The sequence below is a fragment of the Pseudochaenichthys georgianus genome, chromosome 17 (genome assembly GCF_902827115.2).
Source record: "Pseudochaenichthys georgianus chromosome 17, fPseGeo1.2, whole genome shotgun sequence".
Taxonomy (NCBI): domain Eukaryota; kingdom Metazoa; phylum Chordata; class Actinopteri; order Perciformes; family Channichthyidae; genus Pseudochaenichthys; species Pseudochaenichthys georgianus.
Window position 1 is genome coordinate 37,499,446 of NC_047519.1, and position 15,294 is coordinate 37,514,739.

At 42.9% G+C, this 15,294-nt stretch overlaps 1 protein-coding gene and 1 non-coding gene across 4 annotated transcripts in view; one reads left to right on the forward strand and one right to left on the reverse strand.

Annotated features, from left to right (window-relative positions):
• Nucleotides 1-15,294, reverse strand: part of LOC117462411 (contactin-associated protein-like 4) — a 230,164-nt gene that overhangs the window by 109,450 nt on the left and 105,420 nt on the right. For all 3 annotated transcript variants that reach the window (XM_071206241.1, XM_034104634.2, XM_034104633.2), the window contains exons 2-3: nt 12,525-12,718; nt 3,027-3,174 (exon numbers count right to left, since the gene is read on the reverse strand). In XM_071206241.1, coding sequence (XP_071062342.1) covers nt 3,027-3,174; nt 12,525-12,718 — 342 coding nt within the window. The remainder of the gene's footprint in view (nt 1-3,026; nt 3,175-12,524; nt 12,719-15,294) is intronic.
• Nucleotides 15,174-15,256, forward strand: trnal-uaa (transfer RNA leucine (anticodon UAA)). Its single transcript has one exon. It is a non-coding gene; the product is annotated as a tRNA-Leu (tRNA).

A 15,294-nucleotide genomic window follows, 5' to 3' on the forward strand; every position in this document is an offset into this window, starting at 1 on the left:
TCTATATATCTAAATATCTATCTAAATATCTATCTATCTATCTATCTATCTATCTATCTATCTATCTATCTATCTATCTATCTATCTGTCTATCTGTCTATCTGTCTATCTATCTATCTATCTATCTGTCTGTCTATCTATCTATCTATCTATCTATCTATCTATCTATCTATCTATCTATCTATCTATCTATCTATCTATCTATCTATCTATCTATCTGTCTATCTATCTATCTATCTATCTATCTATCTATCTATCTATCTGTCTATCTATCTATCTATCTATCCATCCATCTAAATATCTATCTATCTAAATATCTATCTATCCATCTAAATATCTATCTGTCTCTCTATCTATAAGGATCCTCAGTAAACAACAGGCATTGCTATAGCAACACGTCATGTTTATGTTTACTCGCAGTGAAAATCGCTGCATTTTCTACAAGGTAAATATTACCCGCTGGCGCTGATGGGTAGAAATGGTAATTTGTTTGGCAATTCTTTCAATCTGACTTCATATGGACAATGTTCAACAACAGAGGGTGCTACATAACACACTTTGAGGACAAGCCACCGACTGGGAGACTTGAATATTTTATTCTAAGTTACATACAATCAAGAAACAGCAGCGGGTCAAATGTACCCGTTGGCGGCTCTAGTGTTAACAATATATATTTCTTGCCTGTTACTAACTATTGGAAATGTGGAAAGCGAAAGAGACGGGTATGAAATGCAACAAAGGTTTGAAGGTGGAAATTGAATGCTTGTTTTTCTGTATTGATGACAAGTCAATTTACTATACTTGATATACAGTGTTAAAAACAAACTTCTTTATTTGTATAAAAGATTAAAGGATAAACATGAATAATGCAGATGCTAACAGCTGGAACAACAATATAAGACACAGAAAGTCCGTATGTAAATCATGTTGGCACATTCATATTTACTGTTTGATAAATGTATCTGAGCACATGTGTAAATGTGCAGAGCTGCTTTTGATGTTCATGTGTGTGATGTGTGTGCGAGGGACAATGCAGTGAACAACCAGCTGTGAGGACAGAAAGGAGGCGGAGACACAGCGGGGATTTAATGCTGACAGGGCAGAATATAGCAAACATCTGCTTCTTCAACCCAGGGAGGAAGAGGAGTTAAGATGCAATGAATGTAAGAGTAGCTACTGAACGTTGAGTGTAAGAGTGTAATTCCTCCGTTTATTGGCCAAGACAAAAATACACATGCGTTAATCGCGTTAAAATAATTAGAGGTGTTAATTTTTGTTTGCATTAACGCGTTATTAACGTGTTAACTTGACAGCCATAGTACAAAGCTTTAAAAAAATAAGAAATTGATAAAAACTAAAAGAGGAGGGTCTGAGCTCATGCGGGACCCGGCAGCTACCGTCTAAACTAAATGCTGCCGTGATGAAACGCCATATCATGGATTATCAAGGATCTGAAACAGTCTGGAGCTCAAAGGCTTTCTCTCTCGCCGGTTACACCACAAGGTGAGTTCCTTTCTACTTCCTGCTTCTTCACACACATGCTCTCCAGCACAGGTTAGCTCTGAGTGTTAGCAATGCGAATGTAAACACCGACCAGATTACGTCAAAAACAGTCGGGCTTTGTTTCTGATAGCAACGTTTCTGATGGGTCCACATTTAAGATATGACGTCATGTCGGACGCAAATCTGGATCAGCTCCGTTGTAGCCCCGTTTTTAGAGATGTGGGTACGGAGGAAAAGAGAGAGGGGTTTTATTTCCTGACGCTGCGTGAGTTCCCCGACACACCGGGGACACATGTTTATGTATAAAAGACATCAACAAGCGCATTTCGCATGATAGGTCCCCTTTAAGGAGCCATTACAGATCATAAAACTGTAATATTTAAAAACGGCGTGGGAGGAAGCAGAACATATGTTTCTGTGGGCGGTGTGTTGATGCCAGGGGCTGATACTGAAAGGAAACTGTTAACACAAAGTGTGATTCGTGTGGTTTTTATTGTTAATAACCGAGCGTAAATCAGTTGTGAAATATGGAAATACCTAAAAACAAAAGGCATCCGGGGAGCGTTCGCTGTTCTTTGAATCTGTTTGTTATCTCAACACATTTGATTGGTGCGATGTTGACTCTCTGTTTTCTCGGTTGTAGGGATTTGTTGTTGTTAAGCTTCGATGCAAACCACAGAATAAATAAACTAAATACACAGAGCCAATAGTGTCCGCAGTTTCTACACAGAAGGCGAGGGTCCAGGTCTATGAAAGGACGTGAGATGACCTCGAAGAACATCAGGACTGTTTGAGGCAGATGATAGCTATGTGATTAACATGATGATTCAGCCGCTATGGCAGGGGTGTCAAACTCAAGGCCCGGGGGCCAAATACGGCCCGCGACTTCATTTTATGCGGCCCTCAAGAGCTTGCAAAAAATAGAATACGTTTATTATACGGTTACATGCCACTTTACAGAAGCACATTGCCCATATACTACATGTCCCACAATGCATCTCATTTTGTGACATGCACACTGAAGGGACTTGCAATTATTTTCCCCAGACTTCTGCTTTCAGACTAGTTAATTATACCCTCTCCGATAATAATCAAATACAGAGGCAATAATGTAATATAATACATAATTGTATATATGTATATTTATATATCTACAACCGGCCCTTTGAGTGCAGCCATGATGCTGATGTGGCCCGCCATGAAATTGAGTTTGACGCCCCTGCTGTATGGAGAGAGACATATGACTGTCATGTTTATTACTTACGCAAGCCTTAGCTAGTCCGATCCAAACATTGAATACTGCGTTGAACCGGTATTCTGCATCTTGTGACTGTGACACTCTCTTGTACATACAGTAAGGCATGTCAAGGACACTATTCGGGGAACTATGTGTCCCACGAACCACTGTGTGTGATGCCTACTTCCATTCTTGCAAGGATAACAAACACGTGTATCCTGATTATTGAAGACCAAGCCGGTGACGAGTGATATTTTTAATAACAATAAAGAATAAAAAGTCTTACTGTAAGGACACCCGTAGGTCTCCAGCCGGAGTCCGATCCTCCCGCTGGGGTTCCAGGCCAGAGGGAGGAGGCGGAGGAAGCGAGCGACGGCCGGCTGCTGCAGCTTGTACTGAACCACACTGTCTGCATTACTGTTACCTGGGAAGGACTGGAAACACACACAGAGGAACGTGTTACATATGTATTCAGCAATCTGTGTCCCCTCTTCTTCATGTCTCTTCTACATCAACATGTGTCCCCTCTTCTCCATGTCTCTTCTACATCAACATGTGTCCCCTCTTCTCCATGTCTCTTCTACATCAACATGTGTCCCCTCTTCTTCCATGTCTCTTCTACATCAACATGTGTACCCTCTTCTCATGTCTCTTCTACATCAACATGTGTCCCCTCTTCTTCATGTCTCTTCTACATCAACATGTGTCCCCTCTTCTTCATGTCTCTTCTACATCAACATGTGTCCCCTCTTCTTCATGTCTCTTCTACATCAACATGTGTACCCTCTTCTCCATGTCTCTTCTACATCAACATGTGTCCCCTCTTCTTCATGTCTCTTCTACATCAACATGTGTACCCTCTTCTCCATGTCTCTTCTACATCAACATGTGTCCCCTCTTTTCCATGTCTCTTCTACATGTCTCTTCTTCATCAACATGTGTCCCCTCTTCTTCATGTCTCTTCTACATCAACATGTGTACCCTCTTCTCCATGTCTCTTCTACATCAACATGTGTCCCCTCTTCTTCATGTCTCTTCTACATCACCATGTGTCCCCTCTTCTTCATGTCTCTTCTACATCAACATGTGTCCCCTCTTCTTCATGTCTCTTCTACAATCAACATGTGTACCCTCTTCTCCATGTCTCTTCTACATCAACATGTGTCCCCTCTTCTTCATGTCTCTTCTACATCAACATGTGTACCCTCTTCTCCATGTCTCTTCTACAATCAACATGTGTCCCCTCTTCTCATGTCTCTTCTACAGCAACATGTGTCCCCTCTTCTTCATGTCTCTTCTACATCAACATGTGTCCCCTCTTCTTCATGTCTCTTCTACATCAACATGTGTAACCCTCTTCTCCATGTCTCTTCTACATCAACATGTGTCCCCTCTTCTTCATGTCTCTTCTACATCAACATGTGTCCCCTCTTCTTCATGTCTCTTCTACATCAACATGTGTCCCCTCTTCTCATGTCTCTTCTACATCAACATGTGTCCCCTCTTCTTCATGTCTCTTCTACATCAACATGTGTCCCCTCTTTTCCATGTCTCCTCTACATCAACATGTGTCCCCTCTTTTCCATGTCTCCTTCTACATCAACATGTGTCCCCTCTTCTCCATGTCTCTTCTACATCAACATGTGTCCCCTCTTCTTCCATGTCTCTTCTACATCAGCATGTGTCCCCTCTTCTTCATGTCTCTTCTTACATCAACATGTGTCCCCTCTTCTCATGTCTCTTCTACATCAACATGTGTCCCCTCTTCTTCATGTCTCTTCTACATCAAGCATGTGTCCCCTCTTCTTCATGTCTCTTCTCATCAACATGTGTCCCCCTCTTCTTCATGTCTCTTCTACATCAACATGTGTCCCCTCTTCTTCATGTCTCTTCTACATCAACATGTGTCCCCTCTTCTTCCATGTCTCTTCTACATCAACATGTGTCCCCTCTTCTTCCATGTCTCTTCTACATCAACATGTGTCCCCTCTTCTCCATGTCTCTTCTACATCAACATGTGTCCCCTCTTCTTCATGTCTCTTCTACATCAACATGTGTCCCCTCTTCTCCATGTCTCTTCTACATCAACATGTGTCCCCTCTTCTTCATGTCTCTTCTACATCAACATGTGTCCCCTCTTCTTCATGTCTCTTCTACATCAACATGTGTCCCCTCTTCTTCATGTCTCTTCTACATCAACATGTGTCCCCTCTTCTTCATGTCTCTTCTACATCAACATGTGTCCCCTCTTCTTCATGTCTCTTCTACATCAACATGTGTCCCCTCTTCTCCATGTCTCTTCTACATCAACATGTGTCCCCTCTTCTTACATGTCTCTTCTACATCAACATGTGTCCCCTCTTCTTCCATGTCTCTTCTACATCAACATGTGTCCCCTCTTCTCCATGTCTCTTCTACATCAACATGTGTCCCCTCTTCTTCCATGTCTCTTCTACATCAACATGTGTCCCCTCTTCTTCATGTCTCTTCTACATCAACATGTGTCCCCTCTTCTCCATGTCTCTTCTACATCAACATGTGTCCCCTCTTCTTCATGTCTCTTCTACATCAACATGTGTCCCCTCTTCTTCATGTCTCTTCTACATCAACATGTGTCCCCTCTTCTTCCATGTCTCTTCTACATCAACATGTGTCCCCTCTTCTTCATGTCTCTTCTACATCAACATGTGTCCCCTCTTCTCCATGTCTCTTCTACATCAACATGTGTCCCCTCTTCTCATGTCTCTTCTACATCAACATGTGTCCCCTCTTCTTCATGTCTCTTCTACATCAACATGTGTCCCCTCTTCTTCATGTCTCTTCTACATCAACATGTGTCCCCTCTTCTCCATGTCTCTTCTACATCAACATGTGTCCCCTCTTTTCCATGTCTCTTCTACATCAACATGTGTCCCCTCTTTTCCATGTCTCTTCTACATCAACATGTGTCCCCTCTGTGGAAAGAGACTCTTAAAGTTTCAGGAACAAAGATTCTCTCTCTTTTGATCCATTTCTATAAAAACCTGTCTGAAAATGAGCTGATCAGATTTTGGCCACTTTATGATGTCATAACGATGTGTTGTCTTGAGTAACCATTAGCCAATCAGCAATCAAGGTAACCCCCCCCCCCCCCCCCCTATCACCTGAATCTCCTCCTAGAGCACCATTGAGTTCTTTCTAACCAAACCTCTCTCAGAGGGGCGTGGGGAGGGGCTCCTTACTTTCATCTAAAGCAGTGCTTCTCAAAGTGTGGTCCGCGGACCACTGGTGGTCCGTGAGCGCCCCCTTGTGGTCCGTGAGTATATTGGTAACATTTCACATTTGAAATAAATAAATACATTTAAGTTTTCCGCACTCTGGCGGGAATATCTCCGCAATGGAACGAGCTTAAGTTTCACTTTCTATTGCATGATAAAGCCCAGGGCAACACCTTCGTCACACACGTTGCCATTTGTTTGTACCATTTTCAGGCGATTTATAATCTGTTCTAGAAAAACGATGTGTTTGGGATATTTGTGGAGTTAGGTGGTCCGCGAGTGTTTTTTTATTGGTTAAGTGTCCTTGGTATGAACACGTTTGAGAAACACTGATCTAAAGTAACAGACTGAGAATCAGCACTTTTGAAACAGGGCTGAAACAGAGGGGATTATGGGTAATGCTGCACTGATCTGTTTGGTGTTTGGAGCCAATCAGAGACAGGCTCTGTATTTATCTGAGAGCTGTAATATATGATGAGAAACAGTATACTAGGGGACCTTTAAGTGTGTATTCAGCAAGCTGTGTCATATACTGGTCGTCTCAAATGAACCACAGCGGTGTTTGATTAAGACAAAACCCTTTCTTCCCCCAGGAATTATATTTTTTTGTTTGTCTTTAAGTCGGATCAGGGCAGATTTCCATGACTCCCGGAGGAAGTGTGCAACATGGACCAGGGAAGAATCCCCCAACAGTCCTGTAACCTGTGGGTTCATTGGTGGTGGGATGGAGATGGAGATTTAGATTTGTCTGCATGTGCTCAATCCTTACTTTGTGAATATGAACCGAGTGTACATCCTTTGTATCACTTGCTTTGGAGAGAAGTGTAGACAGTGTTCTCAAACATCTCAAAATGCTTCCTTTGATGAACGCCTAGCCAAACAAACATCAACTAAAGAAACGCATAAGGTGCAAGGTGAACTGATCTTGACTTTTCATATCCACATTTTACCTAGTTTTCTCTCACAATTTAAATGTTTACATGCGGAAATAGCTATTTTATAATTCCCTAATGTAAATACATAATTATAACAACAATTGCTCAGAGTGGAAACACATTTGCGTTAGCGTGAGAGTGTTTGCATGATAACGTGTTTGAGAATAATGTATATACTTTGTACCTTGTGATCTTTTCTTCAAAGCTCCCATCTTGTATGCAAACATATCCTTATTTAGGGTATTGGTTGCTTAAGTAATTGTTGCATAGCTTGCACAACTCACTATGCAGACTAAAGCAACCCTGACCTCTTCCCTAAGAGAAAATAATAATAATAATAATTCCTTACATTTATTATAGCGCTTTTCCAGATGCTCAAAGCGCTTTACAGATACACATTACACATCATTTTTTATACATGCAATGGTCACTGTGGACAATACCCACAGGAGCAAGTTCAGGTGAAGTGTCTTGCCCAAGGACACGACGGCTTTACAGACGCAGCAGCGGCGGGTTTCACCCCTTGATCTGATGATCATTGCACAGCGCACTGCGCCACACCGGCCATCTTCACGCCTCGAGGTCATCGAGGCGCTTTTACAAGTACACATTGGTATTATACATGTACTGTGGACAGTACCCACAGGAGCAAATCCGGGTGAAGTGTCTTGCCCGAGGACACAACGGCCTGACGCAGTGGGGCAGGAGCGGGTTTCGAACCAGCACCCCCCTTGATCTGATGATCAGACGCACAGACCACTGCGCCACCCGCCCCAGATGTCATGTGGTTTGAACTATGCTACTTCCACCAACAGCCCTGACCAACAGCAGTCAGTCCTCACATGGCCACAGGAGACCTTTGTCGAGAGCAGCTAAACGTAGGTCAATCCAAACACTTAAAGGCTGTGTTTTAAAAGCTGCTGCGAACGACCAGGACTGAAAGACAGTGAAGGTTTTGTCTCCTCAAAGTCATGAGCCACCCAGCTGGGGTTTTAACTCAACCAATCGGTCTCATTTGATTTAATAAGTCTCTCAAAGGAAAGTTAAACGTCTCCTGGCGGTGGTGATTTGTAGACAAAACACAAAGGAGCTTCTGCGATGTGAAACATTTAACTATATTCACTCAATGATGTATCACCTGGTGGCTCAAAGGAGCGAGTTATGGAAGCCCATTCCAGCCAGCATAATGAAAAAGGAAATGAGAAAAGATAACGCGAATTCTTCAAGCCTTTGATGGGCCGGGAGAAAAGAAGACATGACGAGAGATGAACCACGAATAGGATAAATAATGAAGGAGATGGAGTAGAAAGTTAAATAAATAAAAGCATAAGGATATCAAATAGCGAGAATAAGAGAGAGATGAGCAGCATAAAAAGTGAGAGGAGGAAATAAAAGGCAGAGTACGAGAACGAGGTAAAAGTGAAACGGATCACCAGCTGGTTTCTCATTCCCAGCGCCGCAGGAGAGAGGAGAGATTAAAGAAGAGATGGACTGCTTTATTCCCAGCACCCACAGGCTTCTGAGGGGAAAAGAGGAAACAGCATTTCCCCCCCGGCCTTCAGGCCTCAAAGCTTAACGTAGGAACCCAGAAGACGTGTATCCGAATGCTCTGTCAACGTTCCTGGGACTGGGATTGAGAACTCAGTTTAGTGTCAGATCAACATGTTTCTGAGCTGAGAGAAGGCAGGGCTGAGATTAGCTGCTTTCCTAACAGCTCCTCTCTGTACCACAGACGGTTACCACAGATACACGTCCAATCAGATCACATTGCATTTAGCTGACGCTTTTATCCAAAGCGACTCACAATAAGTGCGTTCGACCAAGAAGACACAACTTGAAGAAAACAGAATCATAAAGAACATCAGGTTTCATAGAGCCAAACATTTCAAGTGCTACTCAACTGGCTTTAGATAAGCCAGTACTTTATTAGTATATAAGTGCTTTGTTAATAGTTCTATCGCTCGAAGTGGAGTCGAAAGAGATGAGCTTTCAGTCTGCGCCGGAAGGTGTGTAAGCTTTCTGCTGTCCTGATGTCAATGGGAGCTCATTCCACCATTTAGGAGCCAGGATAGCAAACCCACGTGTTTCTGCTGATGGGAACTTGGGTCCCCCTCGCAGCGAGGGTGCAGCGAGTCGTTTGGCTGTGCACGTGCTGGGGTGTACGGTTTAACCATGTCCTGGATGTAGGAAGGGCCAGATCCATTCGCAGCATGGTACACAAGTACCAGTGTCTTGAAGTGGATTCTAGCAGTTACCGGAAGCCAGTGGAGGGAGCGGAGGAGCGGAGTGGTGTGGGAGAATCTAGGAAGGTTGAAGACCAGACGAGCCGCTGCATTCTGGATGAGCTGCAGAGGTCGGATGGCACATGCAGGTAGACCAGCCAGGAGGGAGTTGCAGTAGTCTAGGCGTGAGGTGACGAGAGCAATGCAGTGAGACATCGGGTCTTGTTTTTTAGTTGTATCTCAGATGAAACATTTGTTTTAATGTTATTGAAAATCACTAACATCAGAAATCAGACAAATGTTGAGCATTTGTAGCTTTTTCTGTAACAAAATGTCCTTATTCTTGTAAATATAGTTCAAAATAAGTGTTTCCAGTTAATTACAGGATCTAATTTTTCTAAATATCCCAACTTATTTCAAGAAATCTCTCTTTTTCCCAGCGTGCTGACCGGATTCATCATTAAACAAGCGTCCTAGTCTTCCCGGATGCATACCAAGCACCACGGTGATCCAGATAAAAGTCCAACACGACACTTGTGCGTCAGGAAAACACTGAAGAGGCGTTTTCTGTTCATCAGGAGGTAGGAGGTGACGCCTCGCCGCCTCTGCTGTCCCTCGGACCGGTTTCTTCATTAATCACCTCTCCAGGCACTCGCTTCTATTCCTTCATTTTGGCCATGCTGTTACTCTCGATCAATGGGAAACAAAACAAGACGGAAACTGTCTACTAATGCATGAAGCACCCTGACACAACTGTTTCTGTTTGTGTACATCTAGTGTTGAAAGAGTTGTAAGTATTTGATACAAATATATAACCATCTTAACTTTTAGCCCAAACTTTATGGTCAAATTATCTTTTTCACCCTTTAATGTTATGCCTTGTCTAGACTTTCACTAAGGACTGACATAAGTTACCACTACTAATACTGCACAGTACACCACTACTAATCTAACTCAACATCCTATATACAATGTACGTACAAGCAATACTATTACATGTCCTTATAACAGTGGCGAACCGTCAGGGCCTTCAAGGTATTCAGAGAATACCCTGGAACACTCAGATAAAACAAACACAACATCGATTTAATTATATAAATAAAATGTAATAAAATGTATATAAATAAAATGAATAAATGAGAATCGTATCTGTGTTGTTGATCTGTAATATTAGTGTTACGTTGATTTGTTTGTCCTTCTCGGACCATGCACTACGCATTTCAGTGGGTTTGTGTTAGAAAAGAAAGCAACCAATCAGATCTTTCCCTTTAACCAAGGTATTCTACTTCCTTGATCGAATGCCCTGGCCGTTGCACTGAATGAGAGCGTACGTTTGGACTGACAGTTTGATCAACCAATCATATATTGATTTGTAGCCAATGGGCGTGTTCTTTCAGAGTTTCCCTCGGTTCCAGGGTGCTCTAGAAGGCCCGCTAGTTAACCGGCTCGAGGCAGAGGATCTAGAGATGAATGCGATGAAGCAATTCATGCTGTGTGTGTGTCTACAGAAGGTCCAGTTGTGATAGACACGGTTCGCCACTGCCTTATAATTATAATGAAAGTGTTCCCCATCAAGAGATGAAAGGGTTGGGCGTTGAACTGAAACACCCTCTGTGGCAGACAGTATTCGATGGCGTTCTTTAACATTTGACCCTACATTATGGACGAAATCAACATGTTATAACTCCCTCTTCAAGTCTAGAGGAAGAGAGACGAAGGTGAGACAGAGAAGCAGACAGACTGAAACGTAATGGTGCCACTTGACGGCCTGTGTGTTGGCGATGGGAGGGGGTTTGTCAACAGGCCTGCAGAGTCAGCAGAGCCTCAGTGGCTTCATACATTATAGATGAAGAGGTAAAGTCATGATGACTCAGGGTGTCTGCAGAGCCGCAGAGCACGGCTCCACACTACTTCGCTTCACGGGATTACACCATACGATGATGCCTGTAGATCCCTGAGGGAGGATGGAGCCAATGCGAGATAAAGGAACCGATGTGTAGCCATAAGAGTGAAGGTATGTGTCTGGAAGGATGAGATATGAATATGTGATGTCATCACCTTTCACTTTTCCCCAATGCGATGATTGTTCACAAAGATACAACATTGATTGCACTGTTATTAGGGTGACCGTTGTTTCGTTGACAAATCCTGCAGCCCTACTCTTAATGTGTTGATAAGATGGTGCAGCTCTACTTTGTAGATAAGCAGGATTATAACCCAGCACGGAAGTGAAAGCAGTGCTCTGATTATTTAAACATGAAAGCGCAATACAAATATGTTGTCACTAAAACCGATAGAAACTCTTTAAAATAACCCTGATCTTAAAGGTCCCATGTCATGCTGTTCCGGTTATCACCCGTCCCCTTGTGTGGTAGGAAGCTTGTTCTGCATGTGAACGGTCTGCAGAGTCACAAACCCTCAAAGTGCACCCTGTAGAAGACCTGTCTGCTGCCCCAGAACGCATCGTTCGACATTTCTCTTTTTCCATTGTTTACTTCTTGGGTATAGTGACGTATTTCAGGTATAGTTACGTCCGCGGAGCCGTTACGTTTGGACCAATCCGCGGACTTCCTCACACACACACACTCGGCGGGACGTTGCGAGCTGGCTCACTGGTGTGGGGTCGGCGAGACAGCGAGACACCGCGGAACTCAGCCTGTGCACACACACAAACTCCCAGTCAGGCTGCAGGTGTGTGTGTGTGTTCGGGCCACTGGGCTCATAGGGAGGGGGGGGGGGGGGCAGGAGCTCCAACAAGCCGTTTAGGACAGAGAGTGAATACACATACTACACAGAGATGCTGTGAGAAACCAATGTGAGTTTGGAAAATTGCACAATATAAATCTATTCTAGTCGACCTCAACAATGGAAATATGATCAGTAGAAATGGCCATGAACATGGGACCTTACTTTTGAATAGCTCTATAATTCTGCCGTTGGGGAAGAATGATTGGCTATAAAATGAGCAAGGGGAAGTATTATGTTGACATTATAAGGTCCTATCCTAGCCCCATATATGAAACCAGCAATAAGTTAGTATTTAAAAAAATATTATAATCCCATTCACATGATTATTATTCATTTTAATACCGAAGTTATCATTTATATGACTTTTGATTTATTTCTAATGTATTAGAAATAAAGTATGTATTTCTTTGTTATTTATTGAGTTTATTTAGGTCATTATTTTTGTTTTTTTCAATGTAAAAAAGATCTTTCATATTTACTGTATGGCTAACAATAAGGAATGTTTTATTGTCTTGTTCGACTTATACTGTATGTAAATGAATGTTGAACAAAGCACACAAACTAAGTCAATACATAAAGCAGAACAATATTCTTCCTATCCTAGCTGTGCAGCCCCACTCACCCCGATGCTGTCCTCCTGTCTGTACTGCTGCCAGTTGTGTCCCGTGTCGCTGAACATCAGCAGGTACGACGTCAGCCAATCAGAGCTGCCGTAGCGTCCCTGCGTTGCCACGGCGCTGATCGTGGTGCGCTCTCCGAGGTCGACCTCCAGCCACTGATAGCCGTCTGAGGAGAGAGGAGACCACCCTCCAGCTCCTAAAGGGGGAGAGGGAGACATCACACATGTATTAGATTTCCATTCACCAAGCAGGACATGAAATGAGTTTTGGTGAGATGCAGGAAAGGGAATTGAATCGGTTGACCTTTCAGCTGAAAGCACACCATTCTGTTACTGAAGGAAATTCATTGAACCAAAGCGAAAACCTTTAATTAGATTTTGAAGCTGTAATGGGATATAAATCATACTATAGGAACTTTCCAGATGATTTTAAATCACTGATGTGTGACCCACCGTGGCATCATGATTTGATATGAGTATATGTAACTACACATTTTGTAAAAGGAAAACATGCACTTATCAAAGCAGCACAGACCCAAACAGGTTAAAATCTGTAAAAACAAAGGAAAAGTCAGGACATCATATTTATAAGAAAGCAGCCTCGCACTGTTAAGAAATAATTAAACACATATTTATAATTCTGTACCGTGTGCTTCAACCCATACCTACATTTTCCATCGAATGCTATACAGGAGGTGGACACATCCAACTTGTGACACACAATATCAGAATATCCTTGTTGTAACAATTACAACATGACTCCAAACTAAATTACTTAAAGTTCAACCATATCACAGTAGATTAAGATATTGTATTATGTTTATAATGACAAATATACAAAGTAAACCCTTCATTACAGATCATAAGTTCAGAAACATGACAGATATTGAGGTGTCCAGACAGTGCAAATATGTTTTAATAACTTCAGTTTAGGAGGAAGAGAAAGTGTTAGCTCGTGACGAATAAAGCAGAATGCATATAGCAGCTGACTAATGCATATTATACAATGCAGCTTTTACAGAATGTATATATGCTGGTAGGAATGTAATGTGCTCGGACAGATAAACTGTAGTTAGACTGAATTGGCTGCTGGTGAGAATTAACTGAAAAAGGTAGTGTGTATGTGTGTGTGTGTGTGTGTGTGTGTGTGTGTGTGTGTGTGTGTGTGTGTGTGTGTGTGTGTGTGTGTGTGTGTGACTGTGTGTGTGTGTGTGTGTGTGTGTGTGTGTGTGTGTGTGTGTGTGTGTGACTGTGTGTGTGTGTGTATGTGTGACTGTGTGTGTGTGTGACTGTGTGTGTGTGTGTGTGTGTGTGACTGTGTGTGTGTGTGTGTGTGTGTGTGTGTGTGTGTGTGTGTATGTGTGTGTGTGGCCTAGCATTACGATACTTGTGGGGACCTAAATCTGTTTACACAGTCACGTGTGGGGACTCGCCTCCCTTATGGGGACAAAATGGAGGTCCCCATAAGGGGGGTCATTAATTTTAGGGTGAAGACTTGGTTAGGGTTAGGCATGTGTTGGTTATGGTTAAGGTTAGGATAAGTCTCCAGGAAATACATGTAAGTCAATGTAATGTCCCCTGAAGTGATGTATACATGGTATGTATGTGTGTGTGTGTGTGTGTGTGTGCGTGTGTGTGTGTGTGTGTGTGTGCGTGTGTGTGTGTGTGTGTGTGTGTGTGTGTGTGTGTGCAACGCATAGGAAAATACTTTGTCAGGCCAATGATGACACTAAGCTTAAACACCATATGGGCAGATTCTGAAGGAGGAGGCGGCTGACATCCTACTGAGCCCACACACACACACACACACACACACACACACACACACACACACACACACACACACACACACACACACACACACGCGCATGCGCACACACACACACACACACACACACACACACACACACACACACACACACACACACACACACACACACACACACACACACACACACACACACACACACACACACACACACACACACACACACACACACACACACACACACACAGAGGGAGCAAGTATCAGAAAGCCTTACAGAGCGCAAACACAGTGGAAGCTGCTTAAATGCCACTTCCTTCATGTTTCTTCGTTCCAGCAGCAGTGAGCAAATATCTTTTCCAACAGCTTGTGTTCGTAACAAGCACATTCCATTTCACGCAGCTCACTCTTTTATACAACGCGTCTCACAGTAAGTGCATTGCATCGTGAATACAAACTTCAAAAAGCAAGAATCCTGCAGGTATATTACTGTCGCTGTCTACATTCCTTGAACACATGTTACCTGTTAAAGGAATAGCTCAAACAATAACGAGACAGACCGTAATTAGTTCTCAGCTCCCAGCTCTCTGTTATCTCAGGAAAAGTTTGAATGAATGTGAACAGTGTCGTCAACATGGGACATGATGGGATGCATGCACACAACACAGTCCTTCATGGTAGGATTATCAAGGGAACTATACGTTTAGCAATAGTGAACAGATACAAGATATATTTAGTGCGTTCCTCTCTCCTCATACACGCTGCCTTCAGATGCAGCAGGGCTTTTTGTACTGAAGGAACTCCACCTACAATAAGGCAGTTGTAAACTCCAGATACTGTTATGATTAGTTGATTCATAGAATGACATAAACACAGAGAAGAATATCACCAGGATGGCCGAGTGGTTAAGGCGTTGGACTTAAGATCCAATGGGCAATAGCCCTCGTGGGTTCAAACCCCACTCCTGGTAAATCTTAACTTCTGCTTCACCAACACTAATCGTCCACA